Genomic DNA, 19289 nt, shown 5'->3' with positions numbered 1-19289 from the left:
GCGGGAGGGGACTCGAGGCCTGGCCGCGGTCAGCGCGGAGCGCCTGCCCTGAGCCAGGCCCGGCCCGGCAAGCTGTGAAACTGTGGGGCTTCCAGCCCTTGGCCGAGAAACCGGAACAAGTGTACCGGCCTTCCAAACCAACTTGGGGGCTAGACCGGGACGCCTAGTGTTGGGCTGCAGCCTGGGCACAGAGACCAAGTGCTCAGGAAGTGCCACTATTCATGAGTACTTGTAAGCGCTGCTCTACACACGCAGTCTGGTGTATTCTTAAAAGGCCTTAGACAGGTGTCATCTCTTATTTACAACTGGAGAAACTGAGGCTCAGAGAAAAGCTCTGGCAAGGGTCAGGCGGATAATTGCAGGAACCTGCCATTAGAGCTAGAAATCTTTGAACATTTTGGCGTGAGAAACAGAATTGCACACTTAAGGTCAAAGTTTAAAAAAGGAACAGACTTGTGGCAAAGAAGATCCAGTCCTACTTGAGTCCCACCCTGGTCTAACCTTGACCTCAGAACCCAGCCCCACATCCTTCATCCCTCTCTCTGTGCTCATCTACCCTGACTTGACCACCTCCTCCACCCTCCACCCAAACACCCTCAGATAGAAGAAGAAACTGCCAACCAAAATCAAAAATAGTGTTATTAATTCTGGTGTCTCCGAAGCACGAAAAAAAAAGAAAAAAAGAAAAAAAAAAAAAACCCTTTCCCACATTTCAGCCCCAAGTCCAAGGCCAAAGGGCCACCCCAGCAGGCGGTGCAGGTAGAGAGGCCCAGTCAGTCCTGGCCATGGGCTTGAAGCGGGACCAGCCCATGGGTTTGGCTCCTAGGGCCTGACTGGGATGCTGCCTGCCTCAGTTTGGGGAGCCCAGGCCCTGGATTAGGGATGAGAGATCAGGGGTCAAGGTCAGAGGTCTGGGCTATTCAGTTCCGGTGCTCTGGCTAAGGCAGCCAGAGGTCAGGGTTCACATGTGGAAGCCAAAGCCACTCGGTTCTGTGGTCCAGCAGAAAGGGCCAGAGGCCGGGGGTCCAAGTCCCCAAATACAGGGCTGAGGCCCAGAGGGCGCCAGGCCACTCAGTACTGATGCTCCAGCAGGGGCTGAGCTGCTGGGCTCTCTCGCTCCTCCGCAGGGGCAGGCCAGTCGCCCAGGGCCCCGGTGGGCGTGCCACTCTCAGGAGCACTGCTGTCCAAGCAAGGAATGTCCCGCACTGTTCTGGGGGGTGAGGCTTCAGTGCTGATGTCCGGGTTGAGGCTGAGGTCTAGGGGCGCCTGAGGGAAGGGAGACAGGTTGGTGGTGGGAGAGCAGACCTGAGCTACCCAGACCTGACCCCGCCGGAAGAACCTTACCTGAGATTTGGGGGTGCTTCCTTTAGGGCTCCCTGAGGCTGGCTCCCCCTCGGATCCCCCTAGTCCCTTCCGACCCCCCAGGCTCCACTTCCCACTGGGACCCTCAGAACTTAGGAGACCAGGGCCAGGGGGCCTTGAGGGCCTGGGACCCTCAGGGGGGGCCGGTGAAGCGGGGGATGGTCCAGGGAGCCGAGGGGGTGGCCACTGCAGCAGAGGAGGGGGGCGCCCATCACCAGAGCCGCTCAGGGAGGGCCTCGGGCCCCAAGCAGGGCCTGGTGGGAGGGGCTGGTCCCCAGCGCCTGTGGGGGACAGATAAGAGGGCAGACTTCAGTCGCTAGGCTGCCCTTCCCACTCACGGGCTCAACCAGGCCTTGCCGGCTCACCTGCTGTGTTCTCAGGTGTGGGTTGTGCTAAGGGGGGGTTATTGCTGAGGGAGGTCAAGCCACCACCTCCGCCACAGTCTGAGTCATCCACGTTCCCGCCGCTATTGCAGCCGGCTCCACAGCCCTTGTGAAGCCTGGGCGAGGGGAAACAGACGACGTTGGTGGGGGAGGAGGGTGCAATGCCCTCACAAGCACAAGTCCCCAACCCAAGGCACCTAACATCTCAGATCCTAGTCCTATTTCTAAAAGATTCTGCCATCTACTTTACAGGGTGTTTTTTTTTTAAGGTTACATTGTGAGGCATGTGGGATCTTAGTTCTCCGACCAGGGATGGAACCCATGCCCCTTGCGGTGGAAACGTGGTCTTACCCAATGGACAACCAGGGGAGCCCCTATAGAGGTTTTAAAGGTGGCATTATTGATGGTGCTTCAGGCTAAAGGCCACCTTCAGCTCTGGCTGAGAGGGTGGGGTATGCAGCTGGGTCAGCTTGGGGTTCACCCCTGGCTCCGGTGCTTCCTCAGTCAGACCCCGGAGGGCACCACTTTCTCTCTGTGAACCTCTGCTTTCTCCTGTGACCTCAGAGGCATGGGTCAGAGCTCACCTTTCCCAGCTGCGCAGAAGCCAGCGGGCAATGGCGCCCAGGCTGACGGGGCCCCCCCACAGCGCCCGCAGCTGAGGGTGGCTGCCGGCCAGCGAGGTGGTGAGGGGAGACACGTAGATGGGGTAGCCCAGTGGCTGGTCGCAGGAGGAGTTGATCATGTTGCGGAGCGCCTGCTTGGCGTTCTGGATGCTGCCACGCTCAGGGTTGCGGTTGCGCAGGAACACCAGCTCCTGCTGCTGCCCGGCCCAGAGGCCGCGCACACACTCGCGGTTCACCTGCGGGGGCCACACGTGTGGGAGGGGTCAGGAGGCCGCGGCGGGAAGGGGCCGGGAGGAGAGGGCGGCTGAGCCCACCTTGATGACGCGGAAACCGAGGTGGCGCCGGTTGAGCATAATGATCTTGTACTCGTCCGAGGCGTCGTCCAGGACGTGGCGCAGCGCCAGCAGCGAGGGCGTGTTGCTGAGGATGGCGCTGCGCCAGGCCGGGTCGCCCTCGTGTGAGATGACCAGCCGCTCCTCGTTGGCCGCGATGGCGTCATATAGGGCGGCCGGCTCCTCGTACTCGTCTGGGGACGTGAAGTGGTCCTGCGGGGAGGACAGGAGGGCTGAGGTGGGCTGCCCCTGCCCTGAGCGGCGGGTTCACTGCCTGCCCGCCCTGCCTGGGCACACCTCTGCCTACCTGGTGAAGCTTGAGGGCCATGCGAACCCCGGGCGCCACCACACGGTGAAGCAGGTCCATGTCGGCAAAGACCCACTCGTCCCGCGGGGAGGTGATCCGGAAGTCCCCCTTAAACAGGGCGTGCAGGCCGTAGAGGAAGGGCTCCAGGCTGGAGAAGAGGAGGGGGTGAATGCACCAGGCGCACTGGGGCTCCTCAGCGCTGGCTGTGTGTGTAGGGGTCAGAGGGCAGCCCGCTCTTCACGCTGGGCCTTAGTTTCCCGATCTTGACAAGGAAGTCAGTCCCTGCCCGTGTCCGTCACAGGGCGATGGTGAGGAGCAGGCGAGGTCCCATGGGGAGAGGAGGGGCTGCAGCCAGAGGCCCAGAGCTTGTCAGGAGGTAGCGGAGGGGAGGGCCACAGGCTGGGCTGGGCACTCACCTGGCAGACATGCTGTGCGAGGCGGTCCCCAGGGCCCGGCGGCCCAGCACACACAGGCCAAAACACAGTGTGACCAGCGGCGAGTTCCAATCCTGGTCCACAGGCTGCAGCACAAGGACCCCCATCCCCAGAGCCCAGCTCAGACCCGGCACAGGGAACTTGGGGCAGGGGCTGGGGCCCAGGCCAAGGGAGGCTGAGGGCGAGAAGAACCCGCAGGGGAGCGGGGAGGCCGATGGGGAGAGGGCAGCCCCAGGGTGCTGGTGGCCGGACCTGGCCGCGCCGGGAGGCACAGTACTGGATCCACTCCAGGTGCACAGCGCAGAAGGAGGGCAGCGAGAGGCCGGAGAGGCGAAGGTCGTAGTCCTCGTCCACGCTCAGAGAGAAGGTGGGGTCGGAGTCAGCATAGCCAGGCGCCCGCACAGGACGCAGGGCCGTTGCGATGCCTTCGTGGCTCAGCCAGGCCTCCAGCTTTGGAGAGCGGCTCACGTAGTAGATGATACTCTGTGAGGAGAGGGCAGGGGTCAGTGAATGGGGGTACGCCCTCGCCCTGGCCACTAGGAAAGAGAGCGTCAGGGTAGAGGCTTCTCCCCGTGAGTTCCCTGGTGGTCCAGTGGTTAGGACTCTGTGCTTTCACCGCAGAGGTCCTGGGTTCGATCTCTGGTTGGGGAACTAAGATCCCTCAAGCTATGTGGCCTGACCGAAAAAAAGAGAAGCTTCTGCCTTAGACTGTGCTGAAGTCAGCTTCCCAGGACACCCATCCCCTCTCCCATCTCAGCTCCCTGAAGCCACACAGGCCTGTCTGCTCCTTCTCTCGGTCAGGGAAGGGGAAGGGCAAAGCCGACAGGAAGCATCCCTCCTTACAGAGCATCCACTAGAGGGTGCTGCCTACGGCAGGTGCTTAGGTCACAGGTCCCTCAAGATAGCATGAGTGTGATCATAGGACTTCCCCTCAAAAAAAGAGGCACAGCCTATGTACCCAAGCCAGGGGCTCCTGGACCCCTTAAAAGAATCTGCTGAGAGCTTCAGTGGTTAAGAATCTGCCTTGCAGTGCAAGGGACGTGGGTTCCATCTTTGGCTGGGGAACTAAGATCCCCCGCAGGGCAACTAAGCCCACGTGCCACAACTACTGAGCCCGTGTGCAACCAGAGAAGCTGCGTGCCGCAACGAGGATCCCTCGAGCCGCAACTCAGACCTGACTCGGCCAAGAAAATAATAAAATACATATTTAAAAAAGAGAGAAGATGGCAATGACGACCCTGTATGCAAGACAGGGAAAGAGACACAGATGTGTATAACGGACTTTTGGACTCAGAGGGAGAGGGAGAGGGTGGGATGATTTGGGAGAATGACATTCTAACATGTATACTATCATGTGAATTGAATCGCCAGTCTATGTCTGACGCAGGATGCAGCATGCTTGGGGCTGGTGCATGGGGATGACCCAGAAAGATGTTATGGGGAGGGAGGTGGGAGGGGGGTTCATGTTTGGGAATGCATGTAAGAATTAAAGATTTTAAAATGTAAAAAAATAAAAAAATAAAAAATAAAAAAAAATAAACTACACAAAGCTTAAAAAAAAATAAAAAAATAAAAAAAATAAAAAAGAGAGATTCTGCTGGTTTCTAAGCAGGGGCGTGGGCGAATGGAGAAAAGCCTTTGGACAGTATGCGACTGGTATGGACACGATGGATGGGCAGTCTGAGGCCAACAGTTGGCAGCCAGTCAGGTTATGGGATCTTGTGTGCTGCCCTGGATGGAGCCAATGGGGGGTGGCCTTCTGCCTGGGGGAGGGGTGGGGAACCCAGAGCTCCAGAGGCTGGTACAGCTGGCCGTGAACAGGGGGCATCTCGGCAATAGGGAGTCCAGCAGCGTGGTAGGACGTGGGGGGCCAAGAACCTGGGCAAAACGGCCCCAGTATAAGCTCTTCCCTAGGAATGAGTGAGGGCATGGGAAAAAACATCTGAGAAGGCAGTTTCTCTGACAAGTGACACAGAGGGGCCGTCCACCAGCTGGTGGTCTGGAGGGTGGTCGTCAGCAATGCCCCTCCCAGCTCCGAAGCCCAGAGAGAGGATCTGTGTACGTGCTGCCCACTGGCCCCCAGTACTCACCACCCCACAGGAGACTCCTAGAGGCGGTGACAGAGGGCCCCACCCTAGGCCCCCCACGGGCAGAGTCACAGGGCCTGAGACCCGCTATCCGGCAGTGACTCTTAGGAAGATGCTTCCACTCTCTGAGGCCCCAGCTTCCCTTCAGAACAGGCTCCTGGAGACTTAGGAGGTGGCCTTCGGGAAGCTCCCACCCAGCGAGCCCTGAGTGTGGGGCCCTGGCCACCCGGCCTCACCCTCCTACCCTGACGTAGTAGGTGACGAGGATCTTTCGGAGGTCGAACACCTGCAGCATGGACGCGGCGTTGTTATCGCTGATGCTGTAGCCCTCCAGCACGTACTTGCTGGCCGTCACCTCCCAGGCCAGCCAGCGCTGCCCGAAGGCCGCATTGAAGGACAGGACCCGCGGCAGGTGGCCTGGCTCGCAGCAGCAGCAGCCCTCATCCTCCTCCACACCCTCGGTGATGGCCTCCACCTCCCGCTGCTGGCAGTATGTACCTGCGGGGAAGGGGGCCAGTCAGGGGACACGGGCCCATCCCTGCCTGCCTCCTCCCCAGAGTGCCCAGGCCCCTCCCCTGGAGGCGACGGGAGTCACCGTTACTTAGTGAACAGATGAACAAACGAGCCCCTTTCCCCTCCTAACTCCCAGTGGCCGTGGTGGGGTGGGACTGGGGTGACGGTGACAGGACAGATAGGGTCAGATCCCTCACTTATAGACGCAAAGACCAAAGCTCAGGCTCGCGCTGCTCTGAGCTGTGCTTTGAGCCTCTCTGCGCTCAGGGCCTCTTCTGAAGCTGGTACCTGCCAGGTGCATCCTTCCTGAGGGCCAGGAGCTGGCTCACTGCCCAGGGCTTATGCGTGGGCCCCAACGTGGGCCAGGCCTGAGTCCACAGAGCAGGCCAGCAGGAGCTCCAGGCCAGAGCTTCCACCAGAGCAGCCTGTTCACTACAGACCTGCCACAGTCAGGGCAGGGACGGGGCTGGGTCAAAGAAAGCCTGTTGCCTCAACGCTCAGACTAGGAATCCCAGGCCGTGGGGCCCATGGTGGAGAGTGCCTTGCTCAAGGGCCCCAGCAAACAGGGGTAAGAGCAGGGGTAGGGTCCGGCCCTCACACACTGACAAAGGCGGCACCCTGAGGCTCACCCCGGAACTCGAGGCCACGCAGCTGGAAGGTGACGAGTCCGTTGCCAACCTCGATGAGGTGGACCAGGGCATTGAGGTAGTCGGAGGCCAGGACGAAGCAGTCGCCGGGGCCGTAGTTGCCCCAGCGGCCCAGCACCAGGTCCCCACACAGTGTGTGCTGCAGCGAGCGGGTCAAGTGCTCGTAGAAGATCGAGTTGAGGTTGTTGTCATCAGCGCCTGGGACCCAGGATGGACGGACAGATGAACACAAGTGAGCAAGGCTCCCTCCCCAGGGCAGCCCGGCCCCAGAGCCCCTGATGGCTGGGTACACACCGGGGTTCCGGTCCAGCTGAGTGACCAGGCGGGTGTTGGAATGATCCACGCGTTTAGTGCTGTTCAGAGACAGGGTGACACACAGGTGGCCAAGAGGGCAAGGCTGCCCCAGGCTCAGGTGACAGTTCCCATCACCCTCCACCCACGCCCCTCTGGGCTTGCACCCCCATACTCTGAGGCAGACGCCACGAGAGCTCCATGACAGGGGGAGGTTAAGGTTCACAGACTTGAGGGGACTCCCCCAGGGGCACCACACAGCCAGGAAGCCCAGGGTGTGAGTCCCGGGCCTCCGTCTGGCTCAAGCTGTGTTCCTGTGGATCAGCCACCTCAGTGAAGCCCACGGTGCCGTTCCCCAAAGCCCAGCCTCCAACCTCCATCTGATCTCCCAGCAACCTGCCCCGTTCAGCCACCCACTCCCCACCAGTCCCCCTCAGGGTCCCACAGGGCACCCGCCTCCGTCCCAGGAGACTCACTTGTAGTCACGCTCCCAGAACTTAAGGGGCCGCGCATAGGACATGATGAAGACGGCGCTGCCTAGCAGTGGGTTGAGAGGCGTGGAAAAGAGTGCCGAGAGCAAGGCCTGAACGAACAGCATGGCCGAGTCTGGGCGCGAGTCAAGGAGGTGGCGGGCACACAGGACCCTCCCTAGCCTCCCTCACGATCCTTCCACCCCTGCCAGCCCGCCTGGATGCCAGCCCGCCTGGAGCCACCCATCCGGGCGACAGCCCTCCCTGCACACCCCCACCCGGGCTGCAAGCGGCAGGCTGGGTACGTGGCACAGCAAACGGCTGGGCAAAAGCGTGGAAAGCTGAGCCCCAGGTGATCTGCCAGGGCGCGATGTAGGTCAGCACGAAACGCAACTTGTACAGCAGGTCCCACAGCTGCAGGGGTGGAGAGGGGAGAAGGTGAGAGATATACGGACTGCTCACAGAAAAGGGGGCCCACCACGTGCCCCTCAGACCCCTGGGACTTCCGACACCATTAGCAACCCCAGACAAAGCACCCAAGGGGACATTAGCTATTTAATTCATATAATCATCCCGGGAGCCTCCTATCACTGTCCCACTTCCCAGATGGGAAAACTAAGGTTCAGACGAGGTAGAACAGATACATGACTTGCTCAGGGTATGCCACTCTTGGTGACGAGGCTGTGATACCAAAAGTTAAGAGACAGTCACAGGCCCTACCCTCAGAGGGGGATACAGACTTGATCTCCACCATCCTGGGCCAGGCCAGAAACCAGACCAGAGTGCTCACGGGAGTGAGATGAAAGCTCAGGCCTGTGCCAGGATCCCTCGTGGGCACCACTGCAGGCCTCCAGTACAGAGCCAGGGAACAGGCCTTTGTTCAAGTCCCAGCTGACCACCAGCTCTGCAGGAAACCTGAGGCAAATCACTTATGCTCTCTAAACCTCAGCCTGCTCACTGGCCTACGAGGAGCTGCTGCCAGGGCCCTCAGAGGGAATACCACAGGACTGGGGCAGGTCTCCCGCGGTGAGGCAGGAGAGGCCTGCCCTCAGGGCTGCAGTGCGGCCCGCAGCTCACCTTGCTGCAGAGCAGAGACATGACGAAGTAGTCGAGCAGGAAGCCCTGGGAGAGGCGCGGGCAGTCGAAGTGAAAGAGCAAGACGGTGAAGGCCAAGGTCAGGTACTGCTGCGGCGGGCAGCAGAAAGCCGAGCGCAGCAGCTTCAGCCCAGCCACGGTCATGAGCAGCGCCCGGCAGCTGTGGGCCAGAGGCAGGCGTTAGGGGCCGGGCAGTTGGGGGGGCCCGCCCCTTGGAGGCCCTGGCCTGGGCTCTGCTGGGCGGGGCCCGGCTCTTTTGGGCCAGCGACCTTCGTCTCTGTTTCCTGAAGAGGTCACTAACCCCTTCAACTTCAGGAGTACTGGAGGGACATGTCTGCTCCTGAGAAGGCAGGTGCTTCACTGGAAGCGGTGTCAGGAGCTGGGGGCCTACTTAAGCTTGCTGGCCAAGGGGACTCAGTTTCCCCCTGGGTTACTCGGGCAGGTAGGTGGTGGGATGACCAGGGGGCTGGCGGTCCTCACTAGAGGCAGAACTTGTCCGGGTGGCTGACGACTGTGTGAGCGTCCACCGTGAGGGCGTTGAGCACCACGGCTGGGTAGATGAGGTACTTCTCCACGCACTGCAGGCCAGCATACAGCTTCTCAAACCACATCACCTGGGCAGCACCTGCAACCACGGGCAGGAAGGTGGGACTGCTGTTGAGCTCCAGGCCCTCCACACCCCCTCCTGCTGCAAGGGAGAACAGTCGTGCTCTCCGAGGGAAGCTGGCAGGAGGGCAGAGCCCAGGATGTGGGGGTGCGCAGTTCTGGGACCCTAGAATTTCTGAGCAGCTGGGGGTGTTGATCTTCGGCAAATCAAATGAGGGCGATGAGGCCCAGGCAGGGCATGTTGGGGGCTCAGGGCAGGTGCTCTGCCCATTCAGCTGTCTGAAATAAAGGATGACGACAACACCCCCGGTGTCCACCGGAGTCAGGACAGGTTGGGTGAGGCCCAAGTTCACAGTGACCCTCAGTCACAGGGACCTTCGGACCAGGCCCCTGTCACCGGCTCAAGGTGACCGTAGCCACATGGAGATGCTGGCCCGGTAAACAAGATCCTTCATTGTCTAAGAAAAACAAGCACGCAGACCTTCGCACCACAGATCCAGGTATTTAAACACAAGCTCCAAGGCATCCGTGTTGCACAATTCAGTGTGCACTGCGCTGGTCTAGTTCATTAAGAACCAGCCTGTATTTCTCAACAACACCTCCTGGAGTTCTACTTCTACCTTCTCAGGGTCCACAAGGCGGGCAGGGAAAGGCCAGAGCAGGCAGGGCGAGAGTGAGGCAGGGGCTGAGGGGGGCACAGGAGAGGGTACAGAGGGCAGTGAAGGGGCCGCAGGGCCCATGCCATCGCACACGGGGCGGTGTGGGCAGAGGCTGCCCCCTGCTGGCACCCTGAGCTGAGAGGTCCGAGCTCTATAAGGCAGGTGCAGGGCCCCAGCCTGGCGGGAGGCACTCACCTCGCACTTCGTACTGGCTGTACTCCAGCGGCTTCAGCACGGGTTGCGACAGGCAGAACCAGGGCAGCTGTTTGCGGAGCTGCGGCAGCAGGTAATGTGTGAAGAAGCCTACGGCCCCCGCCAGCGCATACAACACAAAACCTAGCACGGACTGCAAGAAGGAGGGGAGGCTCAGCCACGGGGCCACCTGGTGCACGTCACCCAGGGCCGGAGAAGGATGTGGGCCATGGCCTCCGGCCCTCGGGGCATGTGGGCTCTGGCAAAGACCTGGGCGAGAGGACTGGCCTGTGCCCCACGAACCTTCAGGGCAATGAAGACGGTGCTGGCGCTGATGGCAAAGGTGAGCACGGCGATCACCACACACATCACCAGGTCGGAGTGGAGGACCTCGCGCTGCAAGGTTGGGAAACACCAGCGTGGGTGCTGCTGCCACCGGTGGCTGAACACACCCTTCCCCCCAAGACTGGACCCCGAGACTCCGGGTGCTTACCACTGACTGGCGCATCTTTTCTGGCAGTGGGTCTGGGGGCTCGGCACGGGCGGTCTCCAAGCTCCGCTCCTCCAGCTCGGGGAAGAGCTTGCTCCGGACCAGAGACCTGGGGGGTCGGGCCATGAGAAGAGTCAGGGGCCTGGGTCTGGGAGGCTGCCCCTCCTCCCACAGGCCCTGGGGTCAGGTGGTGACAGGCACATGTGCAGACCCCGCCCCTCAACCCTTGCCAGGCACAGACACGCCAGCACGCGCAGGCACCCACCAGAGTACGGTGGGGTCGCTGCTCTGCCGGCTCAGGTGGTAGGAGAGCGCCACCAGGAGGCCACAGAAGACGGAGAAGATGACAGGGACGTGCTGCTCGGGCCAAGGGCTCTGGGGAGGGAGCCCGCGCTGGTCAGAGCTGCGGGCGCCCCCACCCGGGGCAGAGGCCACTGCGAGCCCCATCCCACAGCCCCCCACTCTGGATGCCTCCGAGCAACCCCCCAGGTCATCCCTACCTTGATGGCCCCAAGGCAGAAGCCGTAGAGCAGGGCGGCGGCCAGCAGGCTGCGGGAGAGGCTGAAGATGGCAGTCAGGGGGCTGGTGGCGGCTGCGAGGCGAGCGGGGGCAAGTAAAGCCCAGAGCCCACCCGCCAGCCCCCGAGGCACTGCCCCCGCTGCCCCTCAACTTCCAGGGGCTAACATCCCCTGGACTTGGGGCCCGGCCCACTGTTCTCTGCTCCCCCAGCCCAGAGAGGCCTGCAGGGCTTCTGGCATTCTCAGGTTTAAACCACTTGCCTGGGGAGGAGGAGACGGGAGGGGTGGGGGAGGGAGGGGAAGAGATGGGTTCTTAGAATCTTCCATGTAGACTCGGACAAGCCTCAGCGAAGTGCTAAACCCATAGCTGTTTAGCCTCACAGCCCTCATACCCTCAGAGCCTCACAGACCCACAGGCCTGCACGTCCTCCTCACCCTCGAGCCCCGCCTTGGGCTCCATACCTGTGCCCCCAAAGCCGTGCATGTCTATCTGCTCCAGCAGGTACATGAGGCAGGTGTTCACCTGGGGCAAGAGGCCCAGGAGGAAGACGAACGGGAAGCACAAGGTGAACACTGGCAGGGAGGGGAAATGGAGGCCTGGTCAGTCTGCCGGCTGGCCCCTCAGCCCACCCTTAGGGCCTCACTCCCCCTGACCCCCTTGCAACCTCAACCCTACCCGGCCTTACCAGTGGCCACATCACGGGCACAAAAGAAGAAGGAGGCAGAGAACAGCGTGAGGCCGTAGAGGGAGACGGGCGGGAACGGCTGCGCAGAGCCCAGGGCGTCCAGCAGCCAGATGAGCAGACAGCAGATGCAGAAGTAGACGGGCCGGCTGTACGCGATCACCCAGTTGTGGCCCTGGGGAGGGGGCCTGTGAGGAGCCGCGCCTCCCTCACCAAACGCCCTACTGGCAAACGCATGCTCACGTGCCCCGGGCCCGGCCCTGGGTCCAAGAGAGCTTGGCAGAGGGGGGCAGAAGGATCAGGGGCCTGGGGGCAACAGGGAATGGTGAGGGTCTCAGCCCCACCCAGGCCCAGGCCTCGCAGGAGACATGCTCCGCTGTACTCACGTGCATGGGAGAGGCGGCATCCGGCTGCACGCTCTAGAAGAGACAGAAGCTACACTGGTGGCGAAAGCCTCACCCACGGAGGGTCAGAGGCCTGGGACCCGTTCAATTCCACTTCGAGGGCGTTATGAGGGACCAGGGCAGGACTCCCCCTTCCACTGTCCTGAGCCTCAGTCCCTCCATTTACTGGATGGGGATGGCAGTGGTAACACGGGGCCTGGAGCATCTCATCTGCTTTCTAGCTCAAAGCCCTCAAGAGGGGTCGTGGGAGGAGGAGGAAGAGACCCTGAAAGCCAGGCCTGACCTTCAGCAGGGAATACTGGCAGGAGGCGATGACCAGGCAGAACTGGAAGACCCAGATGTCCGTGAAGAAGCCCTTGAGCAGCAGCAGGTAGCCCAGGAAGGCGACGAGGCTGCTCAGGCCAACACCGAGGATGTTCTCCAGGAGCCCACGTGTCCTGGAGAGACCACCGGGTCAGAGCATGCCTACCTCCTCCTGTACTGGCGGGGCAAGGGATTCGGGGGTGGGGGTGGGGGACAGGACCCGGCCACAAAGACCCACATCCAGGCTGGCGCCCACGCCAGCCATCACCCTGAGTATCTGGAGCTATAAGCTTGGGCAGGGCCAGGCTGCACCTGCTCCATGAAGCCAGCCCACTGCTACCCTGCACGCAACCCCAGGCTCTGTCCCCTCTAGACCCAGAGACCTCAGGGGCCACCACCCTGGGATCTGGCTGATCTGCCTCCCACTCCCCCAAAGCACCGCTCACGGCGCCGGGAGAAATCCAGAGCACAGGAGGCCACCAAGACAACAAACATCACCTGACCTCTCTGCCTTTCTGGGCCTCAGTTTCCTCCCAGAAAAAAAGGAGAGATAAGACAGACGATTTGTTGGCTTTTTAGGCTCTACAGAATTCAACTGAATTGAATCTAACACAAAAGCAAATAAAAAAAAATAAAAACACACTGTGTAGAAGCCATGTCTCCCTCCAGCAAAATTTTGAGGGAAGAATGACCAGAGCACCCCCTACTAGGCCAACCATTCGCCCCTAGAAGAACCTAAAGCAATCCCACTGCAAATTCTAGCTCTCCACGCACCCTCAGTGACCCAGCGGTTAGGCTCTCTGTGGCCATGACGGCCTCCACACGTTAGAAGCCCTGGGGCCAGGAACGGCAGAGGACTGGGAGCTGAGGGGCTGAGTGCTCACCGGTCCAGCAGTGCCAGCAGGGCGAGCCGCTCGTAGCGCACAGAGGTCCAGCGGCCAGGAAGAAGCCAGTACTTATAACTGTGCTGGGCCCGGGGTGGCGCTTCCTCCATCAGCGTCTGCTCCTGGGATTCGTGCAGGGAGTCCTGGTCCAGTAGGTCAAACTGCGGTCCCCACGGCCGCGGCCATCAGCCCCGCCCCCCCACCAATGCGGTCCACGCCACCCCCTGGCACACACTGGCCATCAGCCCCATCCCCCACCACCGCAGTCCATGCCACCCCCTAGCACACATTGGCCCATCAGCTCTGATCCAGTCCCGTCCATGCCACCCCCTGGCACACACGAGCTGGTCTACAGAAAAAAGTCCCTACCATCTAGAGGCCCCGCACCCTGCCCTGACCCTCCACCCCAGGGCCTGCTCCTTTCTCCAGCTTCCCAAGATACGACTCAACGGCTGTGGGGGCTGCCAAGGGCCAGGGTTACCAGCTCCTGTGTCTGTCTTCCCCACTCAGGAGGTGTCTCCAGCCTCTTTCTGGGGTCGATGAAATCCACCTTACCCTTCAGGAGCCGGTACAAATGCCACCCTTTGCCCAGATGTGGCCACCAGGGTCACTTTGACCACTCTACCCTGGAGCACATGGAGGGCTGGCCCTGAGGGCAGGCCCGGGTGCCAATGCCACTGCTGTGAGGCCCTGGGCTGCCTACTTAACCTCTCTGGGCTTGTGGGGCTTCAAGTCAACAAGTGTTTATAGGACCCATCCATGAGCCTGTCCTGTGCCAGGCTCCAGGGACACAAGGAGAGCCCCCACAGCACAGCCCCTGCCTCTGGAGGAGCCCTCGCCCATGTAAGGACTGCACTGCTCTCCCACGGGACGGGGAAGGAGAATAAGCACATCAGGAAGGGGCACACGCAGCTTCTGGGCACTGCCCTTGGTCTCTCTGTGGCCCTGGCTGCGTGGGCACTACTCTCACGACTGTTCTTTAAGCTCTGAATCTGTGCCTTACACAACCTAATATTTCTGTCACTTCCTGACCGATTACATAAGTTTTTGTCCACACCAAGACACTTTCAGGAACAAGAAGAGGTGCTCTTACTAACCCTGCTGAAACAGACAAGCTCGACCAGCATGCCTCAAGCGACCCACCGCCACTGTCCAGTGATCTCAGCTGTCCCCTTTGCGGGTGCCATTGCACTGTCCCCACTAACTGCGGACCCTGCCAGGGTAATAAAACTATTCCAGACACGCTTACTGAGTAAATAAATAAGCAACTTGAGTCTTTCACGTTCTGTGTACCCTGTGCTGGCCACCATAGGTCAGGACAGCCACCTTAGGGCCCCTGGAGCCCTCACTAGGAACGACCTGGGCCTCCTGGGGCCTGCGGAAGCACTTGGTGGTCTGCATCCCCTACCCCTTCCTGCAGGTCCTTCCCCAATGCTGGCTTCTCACCTCCGGGATCTCCAGGGGCACTCGGCGCACCTGCATGCCCTGCAGGACCACGGGCCGTGGCTGCAGCAGGTTCAGGCCTCCAGTGGCCTCCGGGACGTCAGCTGAGTGGAAGCTGGAGGAATGCGAGTGGCGGTCCCTGTGGGAACAGCAGAGGTGAGGGTCAGAGCTGTGGGCGAGCCCAGGAATGAAACAGGGTTGAGGCCAAGGCCAGGCCACGACTGGGGGCCCGAGGGGGCTGCTCGAGTACCCAGAAGATGCACAGGGGTGTCAAGAGGAGACAGGTCACAGAGGGCCTCCCTCCCAGACCCTAGGCATCCAAGAAGGCCCTGGAACCTCGTGCTTGGAAGTCCTGTAGAGCCAGGGACCCAACGGATCCCTGCAGGCTTGCCCATCTCCCCTCCATGCCCCTCGCTGCCGCCTACCATCCTCTCCTCCTGGAGATCTGAGCTACCTCCTAGAGATCTTTGCTCCTGCCCAAAGAAGGAAGGGAGAAAACGCCCCAGGAATGACAACTCACCAGCCACAGGGCGGGGAGAGCCTGAGCTTGGAGACTCACCATGCTCCGTTGGCTGCCTGCTCCCCCTGCTGCCCTACGGGGTTCTCATAGCCACCCCCGGCCAGGCCAAAGGTGTAGGAACGCCGCACACCTGGAGCACAGACAAGTGTGGGACACAAGGCAGCCTGTCAGCAACACGAGCACTGAGGCCCAACCCACCTGAGAAAAACCGTGCTGGGTTCTCCAGAGGGCAGCCCAGCCCAGGGGCACCAAGGGTGCAATTTCAGGGACGATGACTCTCAAAGGCGGAGGAGAGGCTGGGCCACAGGCTTGGCCACTGGATGCAGGGAGGGGCTCACCGCTCTCGTCGTAGAAATAGTGCACGGCACCCTCGGAGGTGTCATCGAAGGTGCAGGCCTCGTGCACGTTGGCGCCAGCCCGGGTGAGCAGCAGTGAGGAGGCAAAGTGCAGGGCCGAGGGCAGCGTCAGAGCTCGGGAGTGGGAGGCTGCGCGGCCCCGCTGAGCCTCCTGCAGGCTGCTGGGGAGGGGGCAGCCCAAAGGCTGTCAGCAGCACTCAGAGCCAGCAGGCCCTCACCCCCACCCCGGGCAGCCAGCTGGTGCTCACCTGGGGGGCGAGCCCATGACCGAGGCTGGGGGGGTGGGGTTGCTGCCAGCGTTGTGCCGCCTCCGGATGGCCTGTGCCCGCCTCACATTGCTTGAGTGGTCCCGCTTGCCAGTCTCCTCAGCAGCTGCCCAAAGAGAAGCCCACCCCCGAGTGTAAGTGACAAGGGAGTGGACAGAGCCTGGGGGCGGGCGGCGGGGAGATGCAGATACTCCTGTGTGGGGCTAAAGGTCAGGCCTAGTCTAACCATATCCTGGCTCTGTGACCCTGCCAGGTGACCTAACCACTCGGGCCAGTTTCTAAATCTGGGAATAAGGACATGACTTGTTCTGCTAAGCTAGTGGCTCAGGAGGATGAGCATGGCTACAAAGAGACCTCGAAGAAAAGAGGCTCAAGTGCTAACTTCAGGACGGGAGACAGGTGTCTGAGGTCTCTGCCTTAGTCTCCTCTCTGCTCACCCCTGCTTATCTGAAGCACCAGCAGACGACCGTCACCAGACGGCCGTGTCCAGGTCCACCTGCTGCCAGAGGCTGAGCAGGCCCCCTCCAGCTGCCCTTTGCCCCTCCCCAGCCAGCACTCACCTCCCCCCAGCGCACCTTCCTCCCGCAGCTCCCCGCGCCAGCCAGGCTGGTTGGCGGTAGGCCCCCTGCGGGCCTCGGCGGGCAGCACAGTGGGATCAGCAGCAGCCAGCTCCACCCCCGCCTGGGCCTCCAGCTCAGCCTTGGAGCCAGCCGGAGGACCCCGCAGGGCATCCCCCCCGGCCCCGTCCATGCTCAGTACTCGGGCGTGCGTTTTGGCGCTGGCAGTACTAGGCGTCCGCTGGGTCCCATAGGGCCGCTTGGGGGGCACAGCCATCCCCTCCTCAGCCCCGTGGGGGGCCCGTCGTTTTCGGGCTCCCCCGGCGGCCCCCCGAGAACTCTCGGGGGAATAGCACGAAGTGGAGGAGGAGCTGTCGGTGCTGTAGCGGCGCTGGGACCGGAGGCTGGAGGCCGGGCTCAGTTCACTGCCCTCGCTGGTATCATCATCTTCGAAGAAGCCCCGGCCTTCCAGCAGCGGCCGCCGAGGGGCCCGGCTGGTGGCGGGGGAGTGTCTCCGCACGGGTGGCCGCCGTTTGCTGGGCCGGAGCAGCGCCAAGTCCTTGGGCCGCACAACCAGGAGAGGCTCGGCTGGGCCAGGCGGCGTCCCTGCTCCTACGACAGTGTCGAAGGAGCGCAGCGTGTCATCCGAGGGGACTCCGGCATCCGGGGAGGCGGGCAGCTCTGCCTCTGAGGGGGGGTCTGTGTCGCTGCCCTCGGGGGCTTGCCCGCCAGGGGGGCTGTCCAGGTGGGTAGAATTGGTCTTCTCACTCTTGAAGCTGCTCAACGTCTCCCTGTCAGTGCCACTGAAGCAGGAATCTGAGGAGCCAGCTTTCTGGGGCGTGGGGTCCCCTGAGCCCCGCCGGTCCAGGGGCTGGTAGCCGCCTGCTCCTCGGCGCTGTTCCCGTCGACTGCTGGTCCTCACCAGGGCCCGCTCGGGCCGGGTCAGGGTCAGGAAACTCTTGCTAAGCTCCTGGCTGAGGCTGCCCTTCAGGAGGGGGCTCATGGGGGTGTCAGCCACACTGCCGCCACTCCACGGGGCTCCGTCTCCAGCCAGGGGAGAACGTTCTGAGGAGTCCGTGCTGGGGAGAGAAGGGTCCGGGGCAGCCCCAGGAGGTGTCTGGGGAAGGTCTCCAACTGTCAGAAAAGACGACAACACAAGGCTAGAAAAAGGTGTTCTATAGCAGGAACTGATGGCGGAGAGGGTCCTATGGCCCCGAGTTCTGAGAGCCCAGGGGGGTGGGACACTGAGGTCCCATCTCAGAGAACTAAGAGAGCCCCGGGAAGCAAAGGTTAGAGTGACTCAAAGACATGGCAGCTAGTCTTCTCCCCAAGCCCTTGCCAATCATGCCCACTCACTCAGCTTCTCCTGTGAGCTTAGCTTCAGCATCTCTCGATCGGCTGAGGTCACGATCACGTTGTTGCTTCCCTGCTCTCGCACCAGCTCCTTGATGTCTACAAGCACAGCCCCAGATGCGTTAGCAGTACCTCAAGGCATCAATGTGCCGGGCCCCCGTTCTGCACCGCCACCTCAGTTCTCAACAGCAGCCACCTACCTCTGAGGGGCCCAGAGTCCTCTATCCTGGGCAGCAACTCCTGAGCAGGTAAGAGAAAAGTTTGAAGGGGCCAAAAGGGCAAAAAAGTAGGTGCAGGACATACCCACATCGGGGACACGCTCCCAGGAGAGGAGTAGGGGAGGCTGAGGGCCGGGACCACTCACCGAGACCTGGTTGAAGCCAAACACGGAATGCTGAGAGCTACAGCGCACGGGGGGCGTGGAACTCACTTTTCGAAATACGGTCATCTCCACTCCAGGGTCTCTAGCAGTGCACAGGAACATCAGCTTCGAGCTAACCTTCCCTCTTCACACAGCACCTCTCTCACCATCCCCATCACACCTCCCTCCACATCGATTCCCCTGACAAATCCAGAGCCAATCAAGGAATATTTATTCCACCACTCTTGGAGGCAATGTTCCCTAAGCCCCCCTCCATCCTCCAATGCCAAGGCCCAAGCACCAAGAACCCTCCATTTCCAGCACAAGCCCTACCTCACCCACCTGGGCAGACTGCTGTCCCCCTGGGCAGGCTCTTCCTCTGGTTCCCCCATGGTAGAGTTGCGCTTCTCCACAATCTCGCCCTGGTCGAACATAGCATGCAGCCGATAGTTCACAGTCTTGATGGTAGCGAAGATGACAGCCACCACAAGGCAGTACACACCAGCCACCATCAAGCTGGGGGGCAGGACCTGGAGGTGGCAGCAAGTCAGGTCCTTCTTCATAGAGCCCTGCTCCCACAAGGGGTGGACCTGCCACCGCCATCAAGGCTAGGATTCACAAGTTTACAAGAAGACTTCCTCACCCCTGCATACAACCAGTACAAAGACCCTGCCTTTTCTTTACTAACTGGACAGAGATTAGGTGAGGGGCTCAAGGTCACCCTGGCCAGAAAATTCTGGCCTCTCCGCCACACACTCTGAACTCTGCATTGAGTCCCCTTCCCACAGCCCGGAGTCCCTGTCAGTTTGCACCCCTCGGTGACATCTGCCCTCCCTTTCCCCGGCGGGAGTTACAGGTGGCGGCAGCGTCTCACCATGTACAGCAAGAAAGGGAAGGTGAGCAGGAAGATCCAGACATAGAGGTGGAAGCAGTTGGAGAAGGTGCTCTGGTGCGGGTCGAAGAACCAACCGCCGGTGAGCGAGGCCCACACCCCCTGGCGTAGGATCTGCAATACCTGTGACCCCATGGCCCCGCCGCTGCTGCGCGCACCCTCCTCCCGGGACCCTCATGGGGGCGGCCCCTGGCCCATGCCCCGCCTGGCGCCCGAGGGCCCCGGGGCCCGGCCTCGCGCTCACGCCATGGTCTCCCC

The 19289-nt window shown here is 61.5% G+C and overlaps 1 protein-coding gene and 1 non-coding gene across 7 annotated transcripts; one reads left to right on the top strand and one right to left on the bottom strand.

Annotated features, from left to right (window-relative positions):
- Positions 1–621: 621 nt before the first annotated feature.
- On the bottom strand, positions 622–19267 carry PCNX3 (pecanex 3). 6 transcript variants are annotated; one of them, XM_069566220.1, is made up of 35 exons: positions 19014–19267; positions 18482–18669; positions 18143–18242; positions 17979–18018; positions 17782–17877; positions 16429–17559; positions 15851–15974; positions 15585–15763; positions 15286–15376; positions 14730–14865; positions 13284–13444; positions 12380–12533; positions 12079–12111; positions 11696–11867; positions 11472–11582; positions 10992–11083; positions 10757–10866; positions 10495–10600; positions 10305–10397; positions 10005–10155; positions 9025–9169; positions 8527–8704; positions 7755–7863; positions 7456–7585; positions 6983–7041; positions 6671–6886; positions 5773–6026; positions 3694–3924; positions 3424–3527; positions 3008–3155; positions 2683–2913; positions 2330–2604; positions 1728–1861; positions 1345–1643; positions 622–1266 (listed from the first exon to the last, which is right to left on the bottom strand). In XM_069566220.1, the coding sequence occupies exons 1-35, from the start codon at positions 19164–19166 to the stop codon at positions 1072–1074; spliced, it is 6129 nt and encodes a 2042-aa protein (XP_069422321.1). In that variant the 5' UTR covers positions 19167–19267; the 3' UTR covers positions 622–1071. The 6 variants fall into 6 exon arrangements, with proteins under 6 accessions (XP_069422321.1, XP_069422324.1, XP_069422325.1 ...); XM_069566223.1 differs by having other exon boundaries at positions 13284–13426; XM_069566224.1 differs by having other exon boundaries at positions 13284–13405.
- On the top strand, positions 4020–4092 carry TRNAE-UUC (transfer RNA glutamic acid (anticodon UUC)). The gene has a single exon. It is a non-coding gene; the product is annotated as a tRNA-Glu (tRNA).
- Positions 19268–19289: the final 22 nt, after the last annotated feature.

This window comes from Ovis canadensis, chromosome 21 (genome assembly GCF_042477335.2).
Source record: "Ovis canadensis isolate MfBH-ARS-UI-01 breed Bighorn chromosome 21, ARS-UI_OviCan_v2, whole genome shotgun sequence".
Classification (NCBI taxonomy): Eukaryota; Metazoa; Chordata; class Mammalia; order Artiodactyla; family Bovidae; genus Ovis; species Ovis canadensis.
Note: the sequence above shows the minus strand (reverse complement) of the source record. Positions and strands in the feature narration are given on the sequence as shown.